A 23,373-nucleotide genomic window follows, 5' to 3' on the forward strand; every position below is an offset into this window, starting at 1 on the left:
ATGAATGAGTGCATATTTGTGGGAGTACTGGTGGCCAATGTGCAGTCTGGTGCAAGGAGTTATTTTGTGGCTAGAACTTGACAACAAAGCCTTTAGCTCTATAAGCGCAGACTGTAAGAATCCAAGTTCTACGGAAGGCTAACACAGATGTTATTTTCACCACATTCTTTTTATTTATCTTGAGGATTAGACTCTTTTAGTCTGGCATTTCTAACATTTTTTGTATGCTTTTAATTATTTTATATCTTACGTGCTTCCACGAATCTCACAGTTGATTTAATATTATGACATCATCTGCGTAAAAAGAAACAAATCAGTATTTCTCCCCCTCGCTCTGCAATGTTACAGTTCAACACAAGCCTGGGAAAGTGGACCGACAATAAAAAAAACTTTGACACAAACTTGGTATTTTACAGTATCTTCCCTCAAGCTCAGGCGACTTAACTTCAGGCTGTTTCCATTTAGCAATGTGTTGCACCTTGTCCCATTCCCATACATCAAGACTCACACATATGCTGCCAATGTGCTCTTAAGTTTATAAAACTCCAAAGTTGGCCAATATAATCTTTTTTAAAATAACCAATTAATACCTCTACTAGCACAATAAAGTTTGACATCAAACCCAGGAGTTTTATGGGAAAACGTAGATATAATTTCAATGCATTTTACCTAGAAACTTTTACTATTCGTGGACATGATGTGGTTTATACTTCAAAGAAGCTGCTTAATTTTTTAAGTTTCCATAAAGGTTCTTTATCCATAATGGCAACTCCATTTATGGCGCCTATATAACTTTAATTAAACACACCCATGTGTTGGCTGACACAAGAACTTAACACAAAACAGCAGCAGTCCAAGCCGGTAAGACATGTGAGTGAGACGTGGGCGGCTGGGACTGGATTTCATGGGTTTTCTGGAATTTTGGGTTTCCCAAAAACACCAGTGCAGCGAGAGTATTTCATAGTTTAATACTAGTTTGTTATCCAAATGCTTTTCATGTAGTTTTTGCCTTCCTTGAATGCTGGTGTGTCAAGAGGAATCCGCGAGTTCATATGTATCATGTGCCCGCGTGTCAAAAAGATAGTTTGAGAGTAACAGTTAGGATTCACAGTTACAGGTTGTTGACGTGAATTTATGTCTCTGCATAATAGATTTTTTAAATCCATTGCATTGCCATACTGTATATATTGTTGAAGTTCAATAGATTTTGATGTGCGAATAACAAAAAAAATACTGTAATTTTTTTCCCGCACAATTCCAGTTTTTTGTATATTGCAATTAGTTTTTGTGACACTGAACAATGTTTGCTAATTTTTTCAATCAAATGACTGCACAATATTTACATGATATTCTACAGTTTGTCATGCTTCGTATTGGGTAATCAGACTGGGTGATGTGCAACTTTCCCAGGCATGTTTGTGGGCTTAAGTCCTGTTTATTAGATGAGTGTGATTGTTGCCTTCTTGGCTCTGGCACATTTGCAGCACAGTACAGATGCACATGCACTGAGCGCAGAATCTGGCAGCTGAACAGACACAAAGGATAAATGCGAATAGTTTTATGCTGTGCACAAATTCAAAATCATCCTGAAAGTAGAGAAACTAGAGATTTTGAGACCGACGCATTACAGAGGTTGAGAAAACCACGTTAGTCTAGGCTGCAAGGATGCAAACTTGTCACATTTTGGTCACGTGTGTGTTACAGCGTGTGCAGCTCAGAGTGTGCTGAGCCCAGGTCACACAATGTGAGCCCAGGCCAGCAGGGGAGTTCAGAGGAGGGACAATAGTGCTTGGAACAGTACAAGACAACTGGGCCAAGTGAGTGTACCCTTAGTGATCTAAAATATATTATCAGAAGAGCAATACTGCCACATTTACAGTCTTTTGAATCCAGTTCTATTGCAGCATTTATATGGGACTGCATGGGGATAACAGGAGGATAAGGCTGTGGGATGGAGTGTGTTATAAGCCTTGTGCAAGTATTCACATGCCCAGAAAGCAGGCAAGTATCATAAAAACAGCTCACTAATCATTTCAATTCCGAACTAAGACAGGCAGGAAGATGGCTTCATGCTCACACATGCACAACAACAGGTGATATTCATGAAAGCTGAAGGTACAGCGTGAGAACATTCGAGGAGCAAAGACAGTTTGTTATTATCCTGGAGAGAGAAAACAAGAGTATATGATATAAAATGATGTAACGGCGTCAAACATCAATTTTGTGAGGGTAGTGTTTTTACATCTGAGACACGGAGACACCTCATTTAGATAACTGGAGGAGAGAGCTGCTGTCATCTCATGGGGAATCTTTCACCTAATTTCCCCTAGAATCACAAACAGCTGTTGTTTAAACTAGATCACATCACTGTCACATGGCTTCAGGGGCCTCGAGGAGAAGCTGCGCCGCTACTCCTGACTGTCACCACCTGATAGCCATTTTTAACGCTGAACCTTTACAGGTACTTGAATCTTACCGCTGCCTCGTGAGACAAAACGCAACTGAGGATGAAAACTTCTTCAAAGATCTCTGACCCGAGTCCAAAAGGACACATAAGCCCGCTGTCCAAGTCTTGCTCATAAAGATGGGATCTGTTTTGTCATCTCTATCCTTCCTCCTTCCTTCCTTACCCAGGATGTATGGCCCCTGTCTCTCTCCTTTGGTTCCCAGGATCCCACGCTCGTGCCATGTGTTGTTGCTGATCACAAACATATGGGTTGATTTCTGCAGACGGTGAGCAGACATAACAGCAAACACACTCAGATAAACTGTATTAAACTGTTTTGGTTAAGTTTGAAGAAGTGCAACATTGTATTTTATTCAACGGAGCATATATTTCCACACAGGAGATAATATATTTAAATTGATTTGGACTGATGATTCAATCACCTACAAACTTACACTATGACAAATCGACTTAAATAGTATTATGGTTATTAACAATGTTTTTCAGAGCCTCAACATCATCTGAACATATCTCTCTTGGGTAAATCATGACTCAAGATATCAGGCATCTTCTCTCCCCACAAAGCAATTTTATAGGAATTCCATTGCGCTAACTTTACACACTGCCTATGCTGAGCTTGGATAATTACAGTGAACACCTATCACCATCCTGGAACAAAGCCAATCAACGTCTCAAGACAAATGTTCACCTGGCAGTGATATTTTGTTTGTCTCTACTTTAAATGGTGTATAGCTAAAATTACGTTTGTTGTTTTATAAACTGTAAAAAGACTACAGGAGTGTACACTCCCTTTTTCCTGACACAGCTGTAGAAAAGAAAAGGATTTTACCTAAAGAAGGAGCAGTGTGGATGAGTGATTATTTCATTGTATACAAAAGGGAACAGTTTCCATTTACACATATTTTTGGGGATTATGCTTGCCAATTTACCATCTTTCACTCTGCCTGGGAATTAGGGAGTTGAGACGGGACAGCCCAATGCCAGTTAGCTTTGCACAATGAATGGAAGTGTTTGGGTACATTAGCATACCTCTGTCAACCGTCAAACTGATCAGCATGTAATATTCCTCATCCTCTCTTACAAAGTCAGCCATGATAAGCTGGAACAAATAAACTGGGGTACCAGTTATGTATTCGATTATAAATTATAATAATGTTATTGTAATTTTAAATTGTTATCTTGTAGCGAATATTATGCGCAGCAATAGTTATATAATTACAGTAAAAGACAAGTTGGAGAAATGTGTATTTGAAGACTTGATGGACATTCACTATGTGAATGTGCTAAGCTAATCTTTGGGTCTTTGAAGCTAACTAGCAGACAGCTGGTCTCTGAGGGTTTCTTGCTCAAATGCATGCACAGAGGAGAGAAGGATATCTGTTTTATTGTCTGCCTCTCTGAAGGATTGGCAGCATATTTATCAAAAAATTGGTGCGTTGCTTTAAATCTGGTTTTGGCCAGTTGAAGTTCCAAGGTTGATTCACCAAAGTGGCGTTGTAAAATCAGAATTGGATCATAATTATCCGAATGTTATTTATATAGTAACAGTAACAGCAACTGTTCTAACATCTGCATCTTCTAAATAATACTCCACACATAATTAGGGTGTACTCTAGCTAGCCTCAAGGCTTCACTGGAAGCATGGCTTGTATTTACACATCTGACAGTTGAGAGAGCAAGACAGAGAAACAGACAAAAGGCAAGTGTGAGAGAAAGAGAGCGATGGCAGCGTGCTGCAATGATCCTCTGTAGACCATGCTTCACAAGACAGACACGAGTGTAAAAAAGCAGAAATGTAAATGAGTGTGTCCATCCATCCAAGGCTGCGCTCAAAGCTTTTACACATGTGAACTTTAAATACCACCCACCCAGCTCTTTCACACTGCCCGTCTGTCAGTGCCTGTCTTAAGAAAGGGCAGCGGACTGAACTCTTTAGTCATTGATTATGTGATTATACGGTCTTTGTGCGCATCGCTATGTCACGCAGCATGTCTCATGAGGAGCTGAGTTCTTTTTCACGATGGTGATAGACTGTGTGGGGTTAGTGAGTGAGTGGGTGTGTTGTTTCATTTGGGTGTGTTGTTTCACTTGTTTTTTATGTTCGATCAGCTCCTCAGTATTGTGAGGGAGTCTTGTATCGCTTAATCCACAAGAAGCTAATCTAGAAATGCTAACCTTATAACTTTAATGTTTGTATTTTCCCCAGAACTATTAGGGAACTATTTGCACCTTTGAATCTTGACACTAAACCAAAAAAGCTCTGGTTTGTGTGTGTGCGCATGTTTGTGTTGTGTTGGCCGTCACCTGCTATTGTGTGGGTCTGCTGATGACAAACTAAGAGAAATCATCAGGTGAGTCAGAGGGAGCAGCATTCTTTCATCAACAGTTCCACTGTGAACCTAAGAGTTACCACACTGCTGGTCCCAAATAACACATCAACACATACACACTAACTCACACACCAACTCTGCAGGTGTGCCATAAATTATCTGCATGAGTAACTGTCTAGAGGTAGGAAAGAAAAAAAAAAACTGTCAAGAGACAAAATGGCAACACACACCAATGTATCTTTGCCTTTTTAAAAAGAGACAAAATGGAAACACACACTTATGTATCTTTGCCTTTTTAATCGCCTAAGTCATTTTTTTCACGTTTTTTCAGAAAACAAAAAAACTAGAAACTAAAAAAAAAAATTGTCAAAAAGAAGATGACGTGTATTAGCCCCACATACACTGTGATTAAAGACTATTATGCTGCTGTTACGCCTCACTGTCTTTGAGGTACGGTACACAGAGAATGGGACAATGTTCCTCTGATCCAGCCAGTTTAGTAACAGCCCTGAACTGACAGCTGTATGTGAGGAATAGTGTAACAGCAGAACAGCTTCCATCACGTCAAGAAGGAAGAAAGAAAGGCTTTGTACGTCAACTGAGTACTTGATTAAATAAAACTGCTAATTTTAGCGTGAATTGTCGCTTCAACGTTTTCATTCGTGTAAATGGATAAAACTTTCCCATTTTTTTTCTTGACACACATTTAAAAATGTCTTGTGTGCCTGTGACATGTCCCTAGTGAATTATGGGTATCTTTCAAGTGTCTGAGTCCCTTTTCAAATTCACAAATGTAACCTAAATCATTCATTTTTACTGACTTGGTTCAAGTGTTTTACTTACAGCTATGGAAACCTTAAAAAGAAAAAAAAATACCAAGAATGAGAAATTCAATTCAATTTATGGTTCATGTACTTACCTAGACCACCAAGACATGCCTTACGTATAAGGCATGTCTCCTATCTCCCATGAAAAAACATGCTAAATGTTGTTGACGAGACATGTTTTATAATTCAGTAAACTCAGATCACCTGTTGCATAGCAGTCTCTATTTTGTGCATGTTTATCCTGTCACGTGCATGCATGCATGCGAGCTGCAGCACATGATTTGTACCTGAAAAGGCCCGCCTAATCCAGTGACACAGAAATGATTTGAACAAATGGTGCCCCATTTTCAGTCGCTGTGGAATGTGGCAGAAGGCAGTGGCAACTTGACAGTCTGGTTCTGCGTCGGTGTGTGACAAGCCAGACCAAAAGGTCAGAGACTTCAAAGTCTGGAAGGAGCTTCAAAACACTGCTCTGCACCCATGACAGCTACATAATGTTTGTGTGAGTGCGTACCTGGGTGTGTATGTGTGTGTGTGGTGGTGACTTATGTGAAGGGGAAATATTGAACTGTGAGTTTTAATGAATCCTGTCAAAAAGAACTTCTGCTTTATGTTACAGACTTTCATAATAATATGTTACTGTAAACAGGGGTTGGCTCGCGAAGCAGACATAAACTTCCTGTATGCCAAACTTTACATGTGTGAGGGCTGTGGTGCATCCAGTGACCTATCAGTGGTTTGGCATTCTTGCAAAACTTAATTGAAAGTCTCAAAAGACTGTATTTGTGTGTGTGTGTGTGTGGGGGGGGGGGGTGCTTGTAGCTGAAGTGGAGGAAGTTATTCCTTACAGACAAGTTCAATCGATATACTAGCAACACTTGGCTTTGTCTAAAAACTCTGCAAAGTCAGATTTAACTTGGGCACACACTTTTTTTTGGAGGACTCAGAAATTAATTTGTAAGCCTGACACAAATAAACAGCTCATGCATAAATATGCCCGTAACTTTAAGACAAAGGGAGAACAGCTCTATCTTCGTTGCAAGGGGAGGATTTCACTCCTTATCAAAGCAACACAGGGCAAGATTAAAGAGTCAAAATTCTCCCCACGTGTGTGTAGTGTGTTTGTATTTGCTTCTGCTCGCCTGCCCCCAGACATTCTCTCTCCTCATCTCCTCCCTCCCTCTTTCCCCTCTCTCCCTGTAGCATTAGGAGCTAGCTACCAGGCTGTCCTCTTTAGCATCTATCCATCCCTCCATCCTTACCCCGAGGAGCCTGCATTAATCAGTCCTTCCAAAGGAGGCCCCGCTACAGTAGCTGTTGTGTTTCCTCCCCTTTTTTTTTTTTAACCATGCAGATGTGGTCTACAGTGCAGTGACATCAATCCTTGTACAGTGAAATTACATGGACAATCAATAACACTCAATAACAACAGGCCATTTGCCCATCGGTCTGTCCACTCTTTCATCCCACCCACTGACAATGGCCTCCAGTTTGTGGGCATTACTAATGGATTGCACAGAAACAGGACCAGAAATACTCACAAATCAGAGACTATTTTACATATTGTTATGGTGTAGTTTGAAGCGTTTTGCAATTCTCTGAATAAACTAAGCACTGTGAGAGATTATGACATAGATTATTCTCTAGAGCCTAACTCCGAAAGCCATTTCACAGTGTTACAAGAAACTGTTATGTAGCAGATTGTTAAAAAAAAAATGGTCCATGAATATTGAATATTAATCAGAAAACCTATAACCTATCTGCTTATAATACAAATCCTACTGAATAGCAGCAAGGGAAATCTCTGCATCATTATGTAAAGATAATTTTTTTTTGCATTAGGCTTCATGCAGAAATGCACAACATCATGAATTATTTCCTAATGTAAGAAATAATGCTGTGGGGAGCGAATTGTGAAAAAAAAAAAAAAAAATTCGGACCAGAATGAAAATTGAGGATATATAGATATAATACTCTCAGTTGCATTGCCTCTCAATCTGTGTAATAGTTTTGAAAATATTGTGAACAGAACAGTGGTTTATCATCCAGCGCCACTGATGTGGTGAAGTTGGTGAACAGCCCCTCATCCAGCAGTTACAGACAATAAGTCTTCCCTTCAGTACAGTCATTTTATTAGTCATTTGTTTGAGCCTCCTACGTGATACCGGTTCAGGCACAAAAGATACTTTGTTAGAGTTCAGAAAGTATCATGTTTTGGGTTCAGGATCTTTTTGATAAAAATGGGAAGCCAACACTCACCACAGGTGACATAACATTCAGTATCCGAAAATCCAGTCAAAACAACATTAAATAGCAGTGACCAGAGGCACCACTCAGGAGCCATGAATGTGAACCTATGCATCCACCTCTCCCTCCATCTCTGCATACAGGTTTTTCTCACATTGACATGATTCTGTCATAATTTTTATGGCCAATAGATGGCAGCTGTCACTTAGCACTTGTATTTACAGTTTATATGACCGTTCTTCTCGGGAGGACGACCTCATTATTGAGTATTTTTGTCACACATCTCGACTCCTTTAAATCTAAAATTCAAATCCTCATTTCCTTTTTTTTTTGTAAAGTCTCTATTAACTCTTCAGAGAAATTTCTGCCTCTTAAACTTCAACATAAGTTGAGCCATGTAATGCTGAGCAGGTAGTGTGCTGTGGATTTTAGAATTCCTCCTCTGTGAACAGTTGCCTGCTGTTCTTGGTTCCACACCAAACATAATTATGCAATTTGCTGCTTTTTTCTCCTTTCTGACAGAAAATGAAGAGTCTTTGGGGTTTTGGACTGATGGATGGACAAAAGATGTAACTTAGACTCTTGGAGAGAGTTCTTTTTTATGACATTTTATGGACGATTCATAGTGAGAATAATTGCCCGATTAATTGTAGAAGAAAATATGAAAGAATTAGAACAAGGGTTGCTTTAGGCCCATTAGGATTTTAAGGGTCATTTATCAAATCTCTTGGTGTCAGGATCCAAACATATTTTGAAAGAAACTTCCAAAACTGAAATGTGCATTCAATTTCAGCTGTAGGCAGAAGGATCATGAGATCCATAAGAACTTGACACAGATTTATCGCAAATGTAGTGGATATCATTTAGCAAAATAAACCTATAAATCCTCTTAATATTGCTCTGATATGCAAATTTACACGCTTTCTAATACCAGCCTGCAACTCTCTGCTACACTGGGTCCAAATCAAGCTGTCAGCAAGAGTGCCAATGTGACCAGAGGGCGTCACCACGTATACTGTACTGAACCACGAACAGACAACACTTCATGCAGCAGGTTTGCAGTGACTGCCAACGGCCAGAGAGGAGAGGAAGGTGTGTGTGGAGAGAGAATTTGGGACAGAAAGCTGCAACAAGAAGGTGATGAAGAGAGAGAGTGAGAGCGAATGAGAGACTGAGGAGAAGGGGAGAGAATGAGAGAGGAGGTGGAGGATGGCAGGAGGGCAGCATGCAGATTGCCCAAGACCCGACTGGCATATTCTTGGATGGCTAACAGACGGGGAGAGAGAAAAAGAGGGAGGGGTTGGAGAGCCAGTGAAAGTTAGGGCCCTCAGGATGTTCTGTTCCACTGCCAGCCCCAGAAGTGTGGCTAGGAGATAGTGGGCCCACGTGCAGTAGTGCACCATACACACTAACATACATACACATATAGTGAGCAAGAGAGATGGGGCGATGCATGGATCAAGGCAGAGACATGGTAAAATAATGGAAGACACGGAAAGCATAGGTAAAAATTAAGGGCAAGTACTGGAGAGAGAAGAAAGTCGGAGCAGAACGACATGCTGCTAACATTATTCAAAAGCTGCTTCATTTTCAGCCATTACCAGTAGAATTTGGTGAACCCAAACTGCCAATGTGAGGCTGCACCTTCAGTCAGGTCAGCTCTCTGTCTCTCCTTTTCTCTCTCCACCTATATCCTCTACCCTCATTGGCAATGTAGAGTGGAGGAGCTCCAGGCCACATGTGCAGGTTTGGGCCAATTATAGGGATTCTCATCAGTGCTGGGCTGCTTTTAGCTGCAGGCACAGAGCACACAGACCAGCAGAGGGTCCACATAGGTCAACCCTGTACTCCTCACATCTCTACACAATGAACATACTTTGGATATGCAGTACTGCTGGATTGGTGGAGACAACACATTTACACAATGCATGAATACAACATGGACCTGCACACCGAAGGACACACTAAATATACTCTGCTTTGGGACTCAAATTCAAATTTTTGAGGGTGAGTAGAATCGGACGAAGAGGATTGCAGGTTTCATTAACTTACTGATAACATGCTGGATTGAGATAGGAATGAACAAAATGGAATGTCTTGTTGGTAAAAGTGTGAATGCACAACAAACCAAGAGTTGTAACAGATAACAAGGTCTGGCTAACAAACAACACTTAAAAAATCATACAGCTCTGTTAGAGGTAGACTAGATAGGAGAAATACAACTGTGATTCACCTTCTGGGTGTCCTGGGTAGATTCCATAACTCTTATAGTTCAGCGGGACTGTGAATGAGTTCAGCTCAATGCTGGTCACACTCATTAAAAGTGAATGTTTTTGTTGGCTCAAGCGCATCTGTCTTTTGAGGACAAGGTAATGTGAGGAGATAATAGATCTATTTTTGGTCTGCACAGTTGCCTTAATCCAAGGAACACAATGATTATCTTGCTTGTTATCCTGCTAACGCTAGCTACCTAAACATCAAGCAAAACATGCTTAAGCCAGTTAAATTGATGTTCTCAGTTAGATGTATTATATGCTATTAATACTCTGAAAATATCCTGATGGGCTTGTTTGTCTCTGAAGGTTGTGCATACAAACCAAAGTTTGAATGACACATTTTGGGCAAAACTTTTTGCGTTAAAAAAGCTCTTTGTTACATTTATATATTGGTATTTTATTTTCCTGGCTGTGTATGTTGCACCCTTAAAAAGACAATAGTCAGTCTTTTGTTTGGCATCTTTATTATTCCTGGTGCTCTTCTTTTGTTTTGTTTTTTTATTCGTTCTTTCCAAAGCAGTCTGACCTCATGGTACCATACATACATATACTCCGCAACCACTTATGCACAAAAACTGCACATAGACTGATGACGTATAATGTAAAGACAATGAAATAAAGCAAGATAATAAACAAAATATTTCAGATGAACAAGTAATGAAAGTGATATGCTTTCTGGGTGGCACAGTAATGCAGTAGTTAGAACTGTCGCCTCACAGCAAGAGGGTTGTGCTGTTGTTGGTATTTCTTTGCAGCATAAATATTCCCCTTTGTAGGAACATTGGAGCATAATCTTATCATCTTAGAAAACCATGTAGCAAGCTACAGTAGACTCCTCACTTCTTTCCAGCAAAGCTAGAGAGATCCATTTGTTTCAGGCTCACTCAGTCCTTTTTGTCCAGTAGATGCATAGCTACTGAAGTATATCCACTTTCACAAGTAATCCAATGATTCTTCAGCCATTACTGTCGCAGAATATTTTTCGCATGGTGCAATGGAAGAAGTGAAACGTAGATTAATTAGTAAAAAAAACTAAAATCAGTAAACACTCAACTTTGGTGTGAAACTAATTATGAAGAGAGTAACTCAAGGAGTTACTTTGTTACTGCATTAAATGTTTTTATATTACCATGTTCTAAAAGTATTTATTTGCAGAACAGGATCTGAAGAATACAGTGTGTGTATCCATCGGTCTGCACTCACACTGGTGGAACGGGTATCAAAGCAGACTACAGAGGAGCTCAGATCTGCTCAAGACGCTACTGCATCTTGACATAGAAAGTAGTTGATTGCTGCTATAATCTCATTTACAGAATCTTTAAATATAAGGAAGTACTACACCCGATGCAAGGTCTACAACAGCAATACTTCAAGTATACACTTTATTCAGCCATAATTACCAGCTTGGAGGGAAATTCAGCTGAGAAACTGGATTAAGTATGACTGAATCTTCTTAAGTGGTACGAAAATCAAAGCACGGGGAATGTTTGCCCCATACTCATTGGCTTCAGGATGAAAGGCTTGGCCAAGGTTCGTGAACTAGCGCCGACACCAGGAAGGGTTTTTTTTTTTTTGTCAAATTATCTGCTTTTCTACTACTAGAACTTTGAACATTGCTGGTCTGTGTGTTTGCTGCTGAAACAGAATCTCAAACATGGCCTGGAACTGTGTGTCTTGGAGAGGGAACCAAACTTGTGGCCTGTTTGGCGGAGTTGCAACAGCGCAGCCCTGAAAGTGGATTGTGCTGGTGCTGTGGATTAACAGAAAGCAGCAGCCAGCTGTGTGTGTTTGAGTGTGTCTGAGTGCATGTGTGTATGTGTGTGTGCATATTTGTGTGAGAAAAGAAGTATGTGTGCATGTCAGTGTGTTGGCGCTGGAGGCTAGCGTGTGGTGAGGAGGGAGATTCGCACCTCCATGCACGCTGCTGAAAACCTGCTAACCGTTGCATTTACAAGTCTCAGTATGGTGAGGTAAACACATTTTTAGTGAAACCCCCCCACTCTCTCTCTCTCTCTCACACACACACACACACACAAAATCTCTTTCTCTCTCTCTTTTTCCCTCTCGAGAAGATTTTTAAAGGAAAAGCAACAAAAACATATCCAAAATAGCAATGCCACAGAGGAGGCATTCTTTTTTCCCGTAAAACAAACATTTTGGATTGCCAAATGATGCTTGTCATCCAAGTACAAACACTTGGTGATACCACTGAATAGACTTAAGCCTGTTAACAAAATCATGTGACCCCGTAGAAACAATCACCAGGATCATTATACTGCACTCATGTTAAGACTTTTTTTTATTAAAATCATAATATAAATACTCATGGGAATCCCCCCCCCCCTTGTCTGAAGAGGAGACAAATGAATATCAGACCCAGATTTCTATCCCACAATGCATTTGGGGTTAAAGAGTAGGTGGGGAGACAGAGGAAGCTTTAAATCTGTGTCAAAAAGAAAGACATTAAGGCTGTACAAGATGTTCATTTAGGAAACCTGGTGTGAAGGTAGGTACATGCTGGCCCATTAATTACAATAATCACATCGTAGGTGTTAGAATAATTCATTAACTCAGATTTAGTTAAGGCTTCATTTAATAAGTCCTTGTTGGTCAGGAGAAAATGGCAAGAGAGGAGGAGGGAGACGGGGAAAGAAAGAACGAGAGGAAGAAAGAAAAGGGGGAAACTGGAGAAAGATACAGGGGGCCTATTAAACCACAAGGCTAGGATTGTCAATTTGTGTTTGAGCGTTCCACTGGGAAAAACTGTTCCATCCTTTTTAAGAGATATATCATTTTATAAAAGACCAAAGGGAGGGAAAAGGAGAGGAAAAAATAGGGGGATGGAAGGGTGATGGTAATACAAGGGAGGGATGGATGGAGAGAGATACAGAGGAGGGGCGGTTGGTTAGGGAATCAGTTTTGCCTACTATATTTAACTGACCCATAAATCTGTTTTTAAATTCCCCTCCATTTAAAATCGCCTAGGCGAACCAGAGAGAAGAAGGCGAGCGAAGGGAGGGTTTTTCTTTTTCGCGCCGGCTGTTAAGTACCACAATCCATGCATAGCAGGCGCTACATTTATCCTAACAATGTAATTGGTCCAGCTCCCTTGGCTGGTGGCTCAGTTACTGGCCCTCCCCCAGGCCCCTGAATGTGTGTTTGTGTGTGTGTATGCACGCGCAATCCGAGAGCGTCCCCTCAGCCCTCAAATGAAGAGAAATCCCTGGTTGCTAGTGAGGCAGAGATTCACTGGGGGGCACAGTGGCTAGGCTAACACAGCTAATGATAACATAAACTATATTCACCTGCTAACAACCCCACTACAGGGCTGTGGATGTGTGTGTTTGTGTGTGCAAATGTGGTTGTGTGTGTGTGTGTGTCTGAGTGTGTGTGTTTGTGGGGAGGGGATGCAGTGTAGTCAACAGATGTAAAGCACAGGATGTAGATTAATACAAACACATACAAATATCTCTCCTCAGCTGCTCTTCTTTTCTCTCTCTCTCCCTCTCTCTGACACACACCTGTACAGTACACAACCACACACACTCGATTGCAATGAAGAGGACAAAAGCTTCTCAGATAGATGCAGCATAAGGGTCGGCGCGGTGTTTCACCTGGAGCAAAGCATCTAAAGAAGAGGGGGAGGTGTGGGAGAGAAGGGAGGAAAGGGGTAGAGAGAAATGTTGAGGGCACAACACAGGAGGATGATTCCCTGAAACAATTTCTTTCCGATTTGTTGATGAGAGGGTGAAGGGATGATTTAAATCATAACACAGGGTGATCAGGGTTAGGAAATGTGGGAGACAAACTGAGGGGTGCAAGAGTCAGACAACAAGGTTCAGCTTAAAAGGATGGGGATAGAATGAGGTGTTGGTTAGGGGTGAGGAAAAGATGTGGGAGGTGAGAATGAAGAATTAGGGAGCAGTTTGGGGGTGAGGGAGGGGGGGTGAGGGGAAGAGGAGGAGACAGGAGCTGCATAATGAAGCACTAGGCTAATTTGGAGAACTCCAGCTGGCTGAAGCCAGAGGGCCTGAGCTTCCAACAACATCTGAAGCACCTTAATACTGTGCACCCGCACACCCGCACACACACACACAATTAACACTATAAAACAGCATTGCATGTTGGTGTGGTTTGGCTGTGCATGTGTGTGCCCATGGTGATGTCTGAGTTGGGGATTAATAAGGTCGACAAGTTGCTTGTGTGTGTGTGTATTTCTATATGCATGTTATTGCACTAATATCTGAACAAATGCTGATATTACTTTTTGACATGTTTATGTGAAAATTGCTTTTGCAACCAGAACATCAGGAATTTATGAGGTATAACGAATCATCTTGTAAAATAATTCAATCAACACATCTAAATAAATCAAATGGTCTAATTCAATCAACTAATCTGTTTGCGGTCTTTGAAGAAATGTGTAAAAAAATCACAACAATAATAACTGCTGCTGCTACTGCTGTTTCTACCACTACCTCTGCTATTGAGAGTGCTGCGACTACATCAACATTAGTAATAATTCTCTTGCTGCTATCAAAACAATAATTGATGAGACAGAGATTTCATGGAAGCAGGATTTTGAAGTAAGCTTCCTTGTTGACTTCCTTCCCAGCGTGACTGGACAGTGATCCCCACCTAACATATCAAGGTATCTATTAATGATCACCACAAGCTGAGCAACTGTTCCTGGAACTCATAATGTAGCAAATGTAGGAGTTATGCCGTAATACGGTGGAAAGGTCAAACATCAAAACACTAAAGTACTGTGAAATCAAGTGGCAGGAGCCCCTGAAGTTGTATGATGTCTCAGAAGGTTTCGAAAATATAGCAAGTCAGCATCGAGCCGTGGTCACCAAGCTTCTCCAACTCACCTGTGACAATGTCAACACAGAAAGGCTTGATGTCTCACTTCATGTATAAAGATACTTTTCAGTTATTATAAGTTCATTTTATACAACAGTAGATACAGCATGCAACCTGTTAGATTATAAAAAAGTAAAAGCAAAGATAGAAGGATTATATTTTCATCCAGTTTTTATTCAAGTTACATTTGAATGTTGAAGACTTTAAGGAATTACGAGATGCATAACAAATGTTTTTAAAATGGCAATAGTCTCATTTACATTTAGGATATGGAAAAAAAAGAATGTTGCCTAATGTAACACAACTTGTGAGCCAAATCTAAGTTACTGAAAAACAAACTCCATTCAGAAAAGTAAAATTTTATAAGTCTTGTCATCGTCTTGTCGAAATTTGTGACAAATACTTTGTATAGACTGGCCACATGATGTTACATTATTTTGATCAATTTATTAAATCGCAACAAAATCTAATGTTGGAAGTTGCGGCCAATCAGATGTCTTGAAATTCATGACGGTGTGTGTGCCTCATTATTTTGCCACTCTGTGAATCTCTCTTCTCGTTTTTCATCGTTTTACCAGCCTCTGGATCATTTTACACACCCAGAAATGATGGTATTAGTTTCCTGATGGGTCTTCCACCAGTACAGGTAGGCAAAATGGGGATTCCGATCATGGTTAGTGATAAGAATCTGCAAAAAGTCCCATGGAAATCAGGTTTGTGTTTCATATACTCTTTGTTTTACACAAGAAACATGAATAAAGCCGCATTTTAGAAAGATGCTTATGTATAAATGCATAGTATAGATGCCTTGCATTTGCTTTCTGTCAATAGAGATGTCATTATGTTATTGGAACAACTTACCAACAGTATAAGGTCAGGGTTGTCACTCAGTTGTCAGAACCCTGTTTGCCTTCAACATATTGTCAGCCACATCATGAAGCTCACAGCAGAACATGATTGGCTGAAATGTGAGTAAAACTCCTTTTCTCTGAGGCTACATCGCAGTAATGGCTTTAATACAGCTGGGTGAGAGCCTTTCTGGGCTTCAACCAATAAGGTTTCCCATCTGCAAACAATGCCCACGTCTACTTCACTGCCCTACTCCATTTGGTTAACCTCAAGTCTTTATGGTTACCTAGGAGTGGCTCGGGGTGATGGCATTTGACTCAAGACCAGAGCCAAAGTGAAATACTGACTAATCTGTAACATCTGGCAAACTTTTATGAGATTAAGAAGAGAGGGAGAAACCCTTGCCAGGTTGGCAGGTGGAGAAGTTAGGAGCAGTCAACATTTTTATAACCACACACACACACACACACACACACTGTCACACAAACATACACACACATGCAATGAGCGACTACTTTCCATTGCCAGGGTGTGGGGGGGCTACCGATGCCAAGCAGCTTGTCAGAGTTGCTCTGTGCCTTTTTATGACCCAGAAAGTTAACAACACAAATGCAAGGCCTTGTCTCTATTACCACATGTAAATACAATCCAGCTTAGCTATAACACACACACACACACACACACACACAATTTCTCATGGAGTGAGAGCATGGTTTGCGCTATTCCTCAATCAACACCCATGCCATAACACCCAAGGCTCCATGAGCCCTAGACCTCAGAGCTGTCAGCAACTCAAAGACTCTAATAAATAATGCAGACAGCAAAGGTGTGAGAGTTTACATGCAGGCTTACTCAGTGGACATTCAATGTTGTACAATACAACAGGTCCAGTGACTAATGGGCTGTTAATTACCACGAAAATCAAAAGTTTGATAAATATTTCATTGTTACACGAACACAGTTGCTCTTGTGCAGAAGATTTTTTTTTAGCATGGCTTTAAGGTCTGCTACGTCCCACTGTCAGGTGAGATGATGTGGCGGACATTAAATCCAACAATGAACAATATTGGAATCCCTAATGTGAACTTGTGGTTGTGCACTATTTTGTGGCAAGACATTGCAAAATTGTTGTCTTATATCCCATTTCCAAATCTTCCCGAAATAACCACAACACACAGTTATTTACAACATCTGGTATAATTGTGTACCAGAAAGTCAGTTTTGATATTTTGTTGTGTTGGATTCATTTTTTGATCACCGACAGCAGCTTCTTGAACTAACGTTGGCTGTTACAAAATAAAGTTTTCTGATGCGTCAGTCCAGTTACGACCTGCTTATGTTTAGGCAAAATGCTCGATGATGGTAATAGGAAAACATGGTTTGGTTTAAAGTTGTGAGATGGTGTTGTAAATGTGACTCAAACACCCATCTCCTGCTGCTAACTTAGATTTAGTCCCGGACTAGAAGTACAGAATTACATGCCTCAGCAGTGTCTGCCTGGCAGAGTGACCTTCACCTTTGACCCCCGAAATATTTTCAGTTCATCTGTGCCTCCAAACGAATGTCTTTACCATGTTTGAAGAAATGGGCATGCGTGATGAATTGTAGGTGGCACTGTGGTGCAGTGGTCAGCACTGTCACCTCACAGCAAGAAGGTTCCAGGTTTGAGCCCCGGCTCCAGCACGGGATCTTTCTGTGTGAGTCTCCATGTTCTCCCTGTTCCTGTGTGGGTTCTCTCTGGTACTCCAGCTTCCTCCCACAGTCCAAAGACATCAAGAGGGGACGAGGCTGATTGATACTCTAAATTGACCGTAGGTGTGGCTGTGAGTGTGAATGGTTGTCTGTCTCTATGTGTTGGTCCTGTGATGGACTGGTGACCTGTCCAGGGTGAACCCTGCCTCTCGCTAGAAGGCTGCTGGGATTGGCTCCAGCCCCCCTGTGACCCTTAACAGGATAAGGTGGATGGATGGATGATAAATTGTAATCATTTAAAGGGACTGTGACTCTCTGACCACCAAAATCTTTTGAGTTCAACCTTGTGTCCCAATGCACATTTGGGCCAATTTTCCCATGAAAAGAATCCTAATTAAATCAAACTGTTCCATGTAATTGTTACACATTACATGCCCACCGTTCATCATGCAATGTGCAACGAAGATTATGGTTGTGGTTGGACAAATCTTTGCAAGCTCACTCTGGCCTGTGTTGTAAAACGTTTTGGGTTTTTTTTTTCCAGCAAAAGCAACATTTTTTTGCTCTGTGAATAATCCAAGAGAGAGAAAACTGTTGCCGATTTATGTCTGAATGTGAGACAGTAAACACTTCTTTTTTTTTAACAAGAGATCTTCAGCCGTCCCGACACACTGTATTACTCTAATAATCAACAGAAAAATGAACCCGCTATGACACAATACGAAATCAAAGATAATAAAAAAGCACATGCAACAAATATTAACAGAGAGTTGACTCCATGTTCTTAGCTGCAACATGTAGCAATCACACATGTGGCGAGAGGAGAAGCAACAAATTGGATTTCCCCAATGATGATGGTGTGATGAAAGATTGTGTGTTTTTCTCATCTACCGCCAGTGCTGTTAGAGCGTGGCATGATTAAATAAAACCTTGCCCAAGTTTCAATAAACGCATTATAACAATTGCATTTCCTTGACAAAGATTTAGGGACTGGTGTGATGCGATTGGATTACTGTGGAACATTGAGCTTTTTTTAATGCTGTTTTTGTCCTGCCGTAAGTTGAACGTACACCTCCACTCAAGTGATTTTTTAAAGGGTTTCTCTGCTCTCAACATGTGGTTAGAGATGATGAAGATGATGGAGGGAGCTGTTGCTGAATACTCTCTCTGTAGCTTTTATGCAACGCCAGAAATATATGTCCAAGCTTCTGTCTTTGACAACCTGCTGGCTCCTCAGGCTGGTCTTCATCGGTGTGAACTGCCATGTAATTTCTCCCGGCAAGAGCATGATGCGGCAGCATTGTAACAAGTCCATAGTTTGTACTAATCTTTCAATATTGAATGGGGATGCACTGTGTTTTGCAGTACTCAGCAAGAGTACTGATTACTCCAAAATACATCAAGACATAGAGTCTAGATAAAGGGTACATTTCAGGGGTTTTAAAAAGAAATATTGTGATTGACCGCAGATTATTTTTTAAACAGGCTGTGCATGCAGTTCTATACTGCATGGTACACAAGTAAATGTCACTTAATTGTAGAAACAGAACGATTTCTCAAAAGAAATACTCGGAAAGTGAAGGTGCAACCAGAAGAAGTGCCATACAGGAAACTTTTCGTGTTTTCACATTATTAGACAAATGATTAATAACCTCAAAGGTTCCACCAGCTATTTTAAAAGCAGAAATAAATATTGCCATATTGCCCTTTATTACTGTCATAACAAAAAATGGTGTAAAGCCTGTTGCAAACTTTCTCATATATGGACAAAGCATTTGTTCAAATTACAGATTTTTTCAATTTTTTTTTTTAATTAACTATACATATAGAAGTTACAGGAATTTTACAAACAGTGAGGAAAAAATACACTTGAAAAATAGGCCAATCTTAATTAGATAAATGGTCGCGTTATCTTGGTGGGAAGAGGGGTGAAGGTATGTTCCCCTCATAAAAAAAAAATCTTAATTTGTTGCAACATCTCCTTTTTTAAGCAAGTTTTAATTTTGTGAGCAATAATGCTTTTTAACTTTTTCATACAGTTAAATTGATAATGTCTGTGAACTACACTTTGCACTTTATCCTCTAGTTTAGCTTCTAGTACAATTGTACTGCACTGGTATTATTATTTGTTGCTTCTTTTAACGCTGACACGGGGAAATGGAAAAAAAATTCTGATGTATGTGTACTTGTAATGCAATAAATGAATATCTTGACAGTAACCCTCCTTAGATTGGCAGCAACCAAATAGGGTAACAGGGGAAAAGCAGTTATGATTTTATTTATGTCTGCAATTGTGGCTTCTTTATTTGCTATTAAAGGTAATGGAATAAATAAAATGCAGTGTGATCACAACTGTAAATGTATTTTATTCTTCTGAGTGGTATAAATAAAGGAATACGTCTCAAATATGTCAACGTCTCACTGGAGGTCCCCTCTCCCTAATTTCCACCATGGTACTGGAATACTAGGACACAAATGGTTGCAAGGCCACATTCGTGTATACTTTACTGTTAAACATGAATTATTTATATGAATAGTAAAGACAAATATGAATCATAGCAGACCCGATGCAGCAGAAAGAACAGAAGTCTGATACGCAGATGACTAACAGGTGAGGGTGAAGCATAACTACTGCAGGAATAGAGGAAGAGAATGAGGAAGAAAGAAAATATGAGCAAATAAAATCCGAGGTGGAGATGAGTTCACAGATGTTTTTTTTTGTGTATGTGTGTGTGGGTGTCATCCAACACTGTGGGAAGATTTCACAAAATACTCATCTTGATTTAAGGTCAACTGTCAGTCTTTTCATTGATTTAACTCCAAGTGTCAGAAAACACACTTAAACCTACAAAGGTATGGCCCGATGCTACCATCTGTGATTATGGCAGGTAGCAACAAGCCTCTTAATAACGCGACACTGTCATTTTTATTTTCCCTTTAATCTATACCTCTAAAACCACACACACACACACACACACACACACACACACACGCATCTACACACAAAAGTTGTACAGCCAGCTTATTTAAACAGTGTCAAAAGAGCTATGGTAAATGATCTTTTGAATATCGGTTACCTTGAGAAGATATTAAATTCCATAAGCACAAGTGTGTGCATGTGCAACATTGTCTGAACTATGGTATTGGCAGAAAAATGACATACATGCTGGAGATGGTGTGAGGCACAATTAATGAAGAAAACCTTTTTCTACCTTATCCTCCACTCCTTATGGTTCGATCCCTGCAAAAGTCCTTTAGACAGACAACGATCTTTGAACTCTTCTTGATGTCTTTGTTGACAGGGTATGAATGTGTTAGCGTGTCTGCTAATAGTGTGTGAATGGTTGAGTGTAGATATCCAATCCTGAGCCTTATCAGTCTGATTCAGTCATGTGATGGGTTCTTGTCATTCCAGTATTCAAGAAGTATCGATTTACTGTCAGAGGTATGTCTGTCTTTGGACTGGTCGGTGGTAGTATGGCTCCTTGCAGCTGGTTGCAATCAGGTTTTCTGGTGTAGCGAGTAACATTCCTGTCAAAGAATGGATTTAATTTTAGAGAATAGACGTATTGTTTAGGTATAGTCGTCTGACTTTGAAAACGCTGACTTTTCCTAACGGGTTTATGCTTAGTTTTAATGTCATCTTGGAACAGGGTTGTGGATGAAGACGAAGACTGACGCGCAGACCAGACACTTGGTGTTCGTCTTAAAATTGTGGGAAAATAGATAAGGGTAAAGAATCCAAGAGAAAAGCGACTAATAGTCTACAACTACAAATTCGAAGGGCTCTTGAGGGGACCGTGACATAATGGCTTGGGCTCATTATGTGGTGCCAAAAGCAATCAGTGAAAACTTTGTCATTTGGAGTGGAAAAAAAAAAGACTTCATGATGGGAAAAAACACTGCTGAAAACACCCAGGTGTTATGATTATTTCAACAGGTAAATATGTGATTTTATTCAATGTCATAAAAGTGACATTGACTAATGATGAAACATGCAACTGTATGCCATCATAGCAAGGTGCGCTGTGTCAAATCATTCCAAACTAAAGCGACATGCAGGCTCCTCAATGCAAAAATAAAAATAGAAAGCCGAACGGCATTATAATGAGAAGAAATTGTTTTATTAATGTTCTCCCCTTTACTCTCATTGTCTCCCTGATAGAGGCGTCTCAGCATCGCTCACAGTTCCTCCCTGCATGCACTCTCTCCTTGGAGGGAAAGTCAAAAGGTTTTTCATTTATCTCAGACAGAAGACGAAGCACAAAACACGACTCCCCCGAGAGACCCACGAGGAAACTACGAACACCTTGCCCCAAATATCTGATCTTGGAGGAGCAGAAAATAGCATTCGCGTATTTGTTTGCCGGGACGAAGGCTTCCCTCATTCCCCAGATGCTGCGCTGTCATTGAACATTTCACCGCTGTGTGTTAGGCATATAAAAATACATTTCGATTTTTATTGGGGAAAGAAAACACATCCAGAGAACAAAAGATAATTGTATTGATTTGTTGAACATGTAAAGCAGTTCAAAGAGAGTCTGCTGGTTATGTTGTGAGGGCTGAGGTTGTGCATATTTGTGTGTGCATCTGCTTGCTTGCGTGTCAGTACTAGTATTGAGCGTATTCTCAACAATTTTAGATATAAAATGCATCATTAAGTTTTGAAAGGTAAAAAAGTTCTAAAAAAAAAAAAAGGTATAAAAAGTCTGAATAGGGAACAGGCAAAACATTTTAAAGTCATTCAGTGGGTGAGAACCGCAGCAGCACGTATGTATGAGGACATATCTGGAGTGTTGCCATGTACAAGTATCAGTTCCCTGCAATTAATATTCAGAATTATTCTATAACATACATACAGTAGTAGCATTTGCTCCTTACAAAAATAGGAGCTTTTCATGGTCACGTTCACCGCAGCAGTTTTAGCTTGAACTGACAACATTTAATCAGAGTCACTGAGGAACCGGTAATGTCAGTTATGGCTGATGGCCATATTTCCTCCCAAGTTTTCTCTCTCTCTCTCTCTCTCTCTCTCATTCCTAATCTCTCAATGTGGCTTCAAGCTATGCTAAATCAGACGGATGTGTACATTGATAAAAGGCTTCTACTCAACTAAAACAGACTGAATGTCCATAGAAAGAAATGAAAGAGTAAAACACTGGAACAAATATTTGTCTTTCACTTTACTGGAATCTATCTTTCAATTGTCTGTTTTTGTCATTACACATATCGTCAACTTCTGAAAATCCCAGCGTAAGGCACTTTTTACCCCCTTTTTTTCTTTTTTTTTTGTTGCCTAAATTAACTCCTTAAGATGTTTTGCCTCCAGTTTTTTTGTGTCTTCTGAAAAAGCTGAAAAGAATGACTTAGGCCATTATTTTAAGAAGGCGACAATATGCCGAGTAGTAGCAGGCATGCAAAAACCACAAATTTAAGCCATAGAGCAGGGGATTCTGGCAGTTCCTTAAGTCACCAGACACTTAAAATCCATCTATTGTCAGAAGTGTTAGATGTGGAAGAGAAATGAACAAAAAATAACAAATAGCCTCTCTTGTTCTCTCTCATTTGCCTTGTGGTTGTGTTAGCTGCAGCAGTATGAAAGAATATTCCAGTGAATGATGAACATGATCTAGACTAAGATGCCACACTCCGGTGCTGCTTTGACAAAAAACATACACTACTTTCAGGTGCGCCGGCTGTGTTTGTGATGCACAGGAACAAACAAACAAAACAAAACAGACGGGTAACTCTTCGTGTTAGGTGTTAGTCAAACTTGGAGCGGATGACATGACAAGCTACAAGATGAGAGTGACAACAGG

The 23,373-nt window shown here is 40.2% G+C and overlaps 1 protein-coding gene across 2 annotated transcripts in view; it reads right to left on the minus strand.

Annotated features, from left to right (window-relative positions):
* LOC147241789 (uncharacterized) overlaps positions 1 to 23,373 on the minus strand; it is a 94,716-nt gene that overhangs the window by 56,179 nt on the left and 15,164 nt on the right. For both annotated transcript variants that reach the window (XM_086191417.1, XM_086191419.1), the window contains exon 4: positions 2,631 to 2,724. In XM_086191417.1, the coding sequence (XP_086047543.1) occupies positions 2,631 to 2,724 (94 nt within the window). The remainder of the gene's footprint in view (positions 1 to 2,630; positions 2,725 to 23,373) is intronic.

Source organism: Aulostomus chinensis, chromosome 21, assembly GCF_037954235.1.
Source record: "Aulostomus chinensis isolate RoL2024-O1b breed Wild chromosome 21, RoL_Achi_v1.0, whole genome shotgun sequence".
NCBI lineage: Eukaryota > Metazoa > Chordata > Actinopteri > Syngnathiformes > Aulostomidae > Aulostomus > Aulostomus chinensis.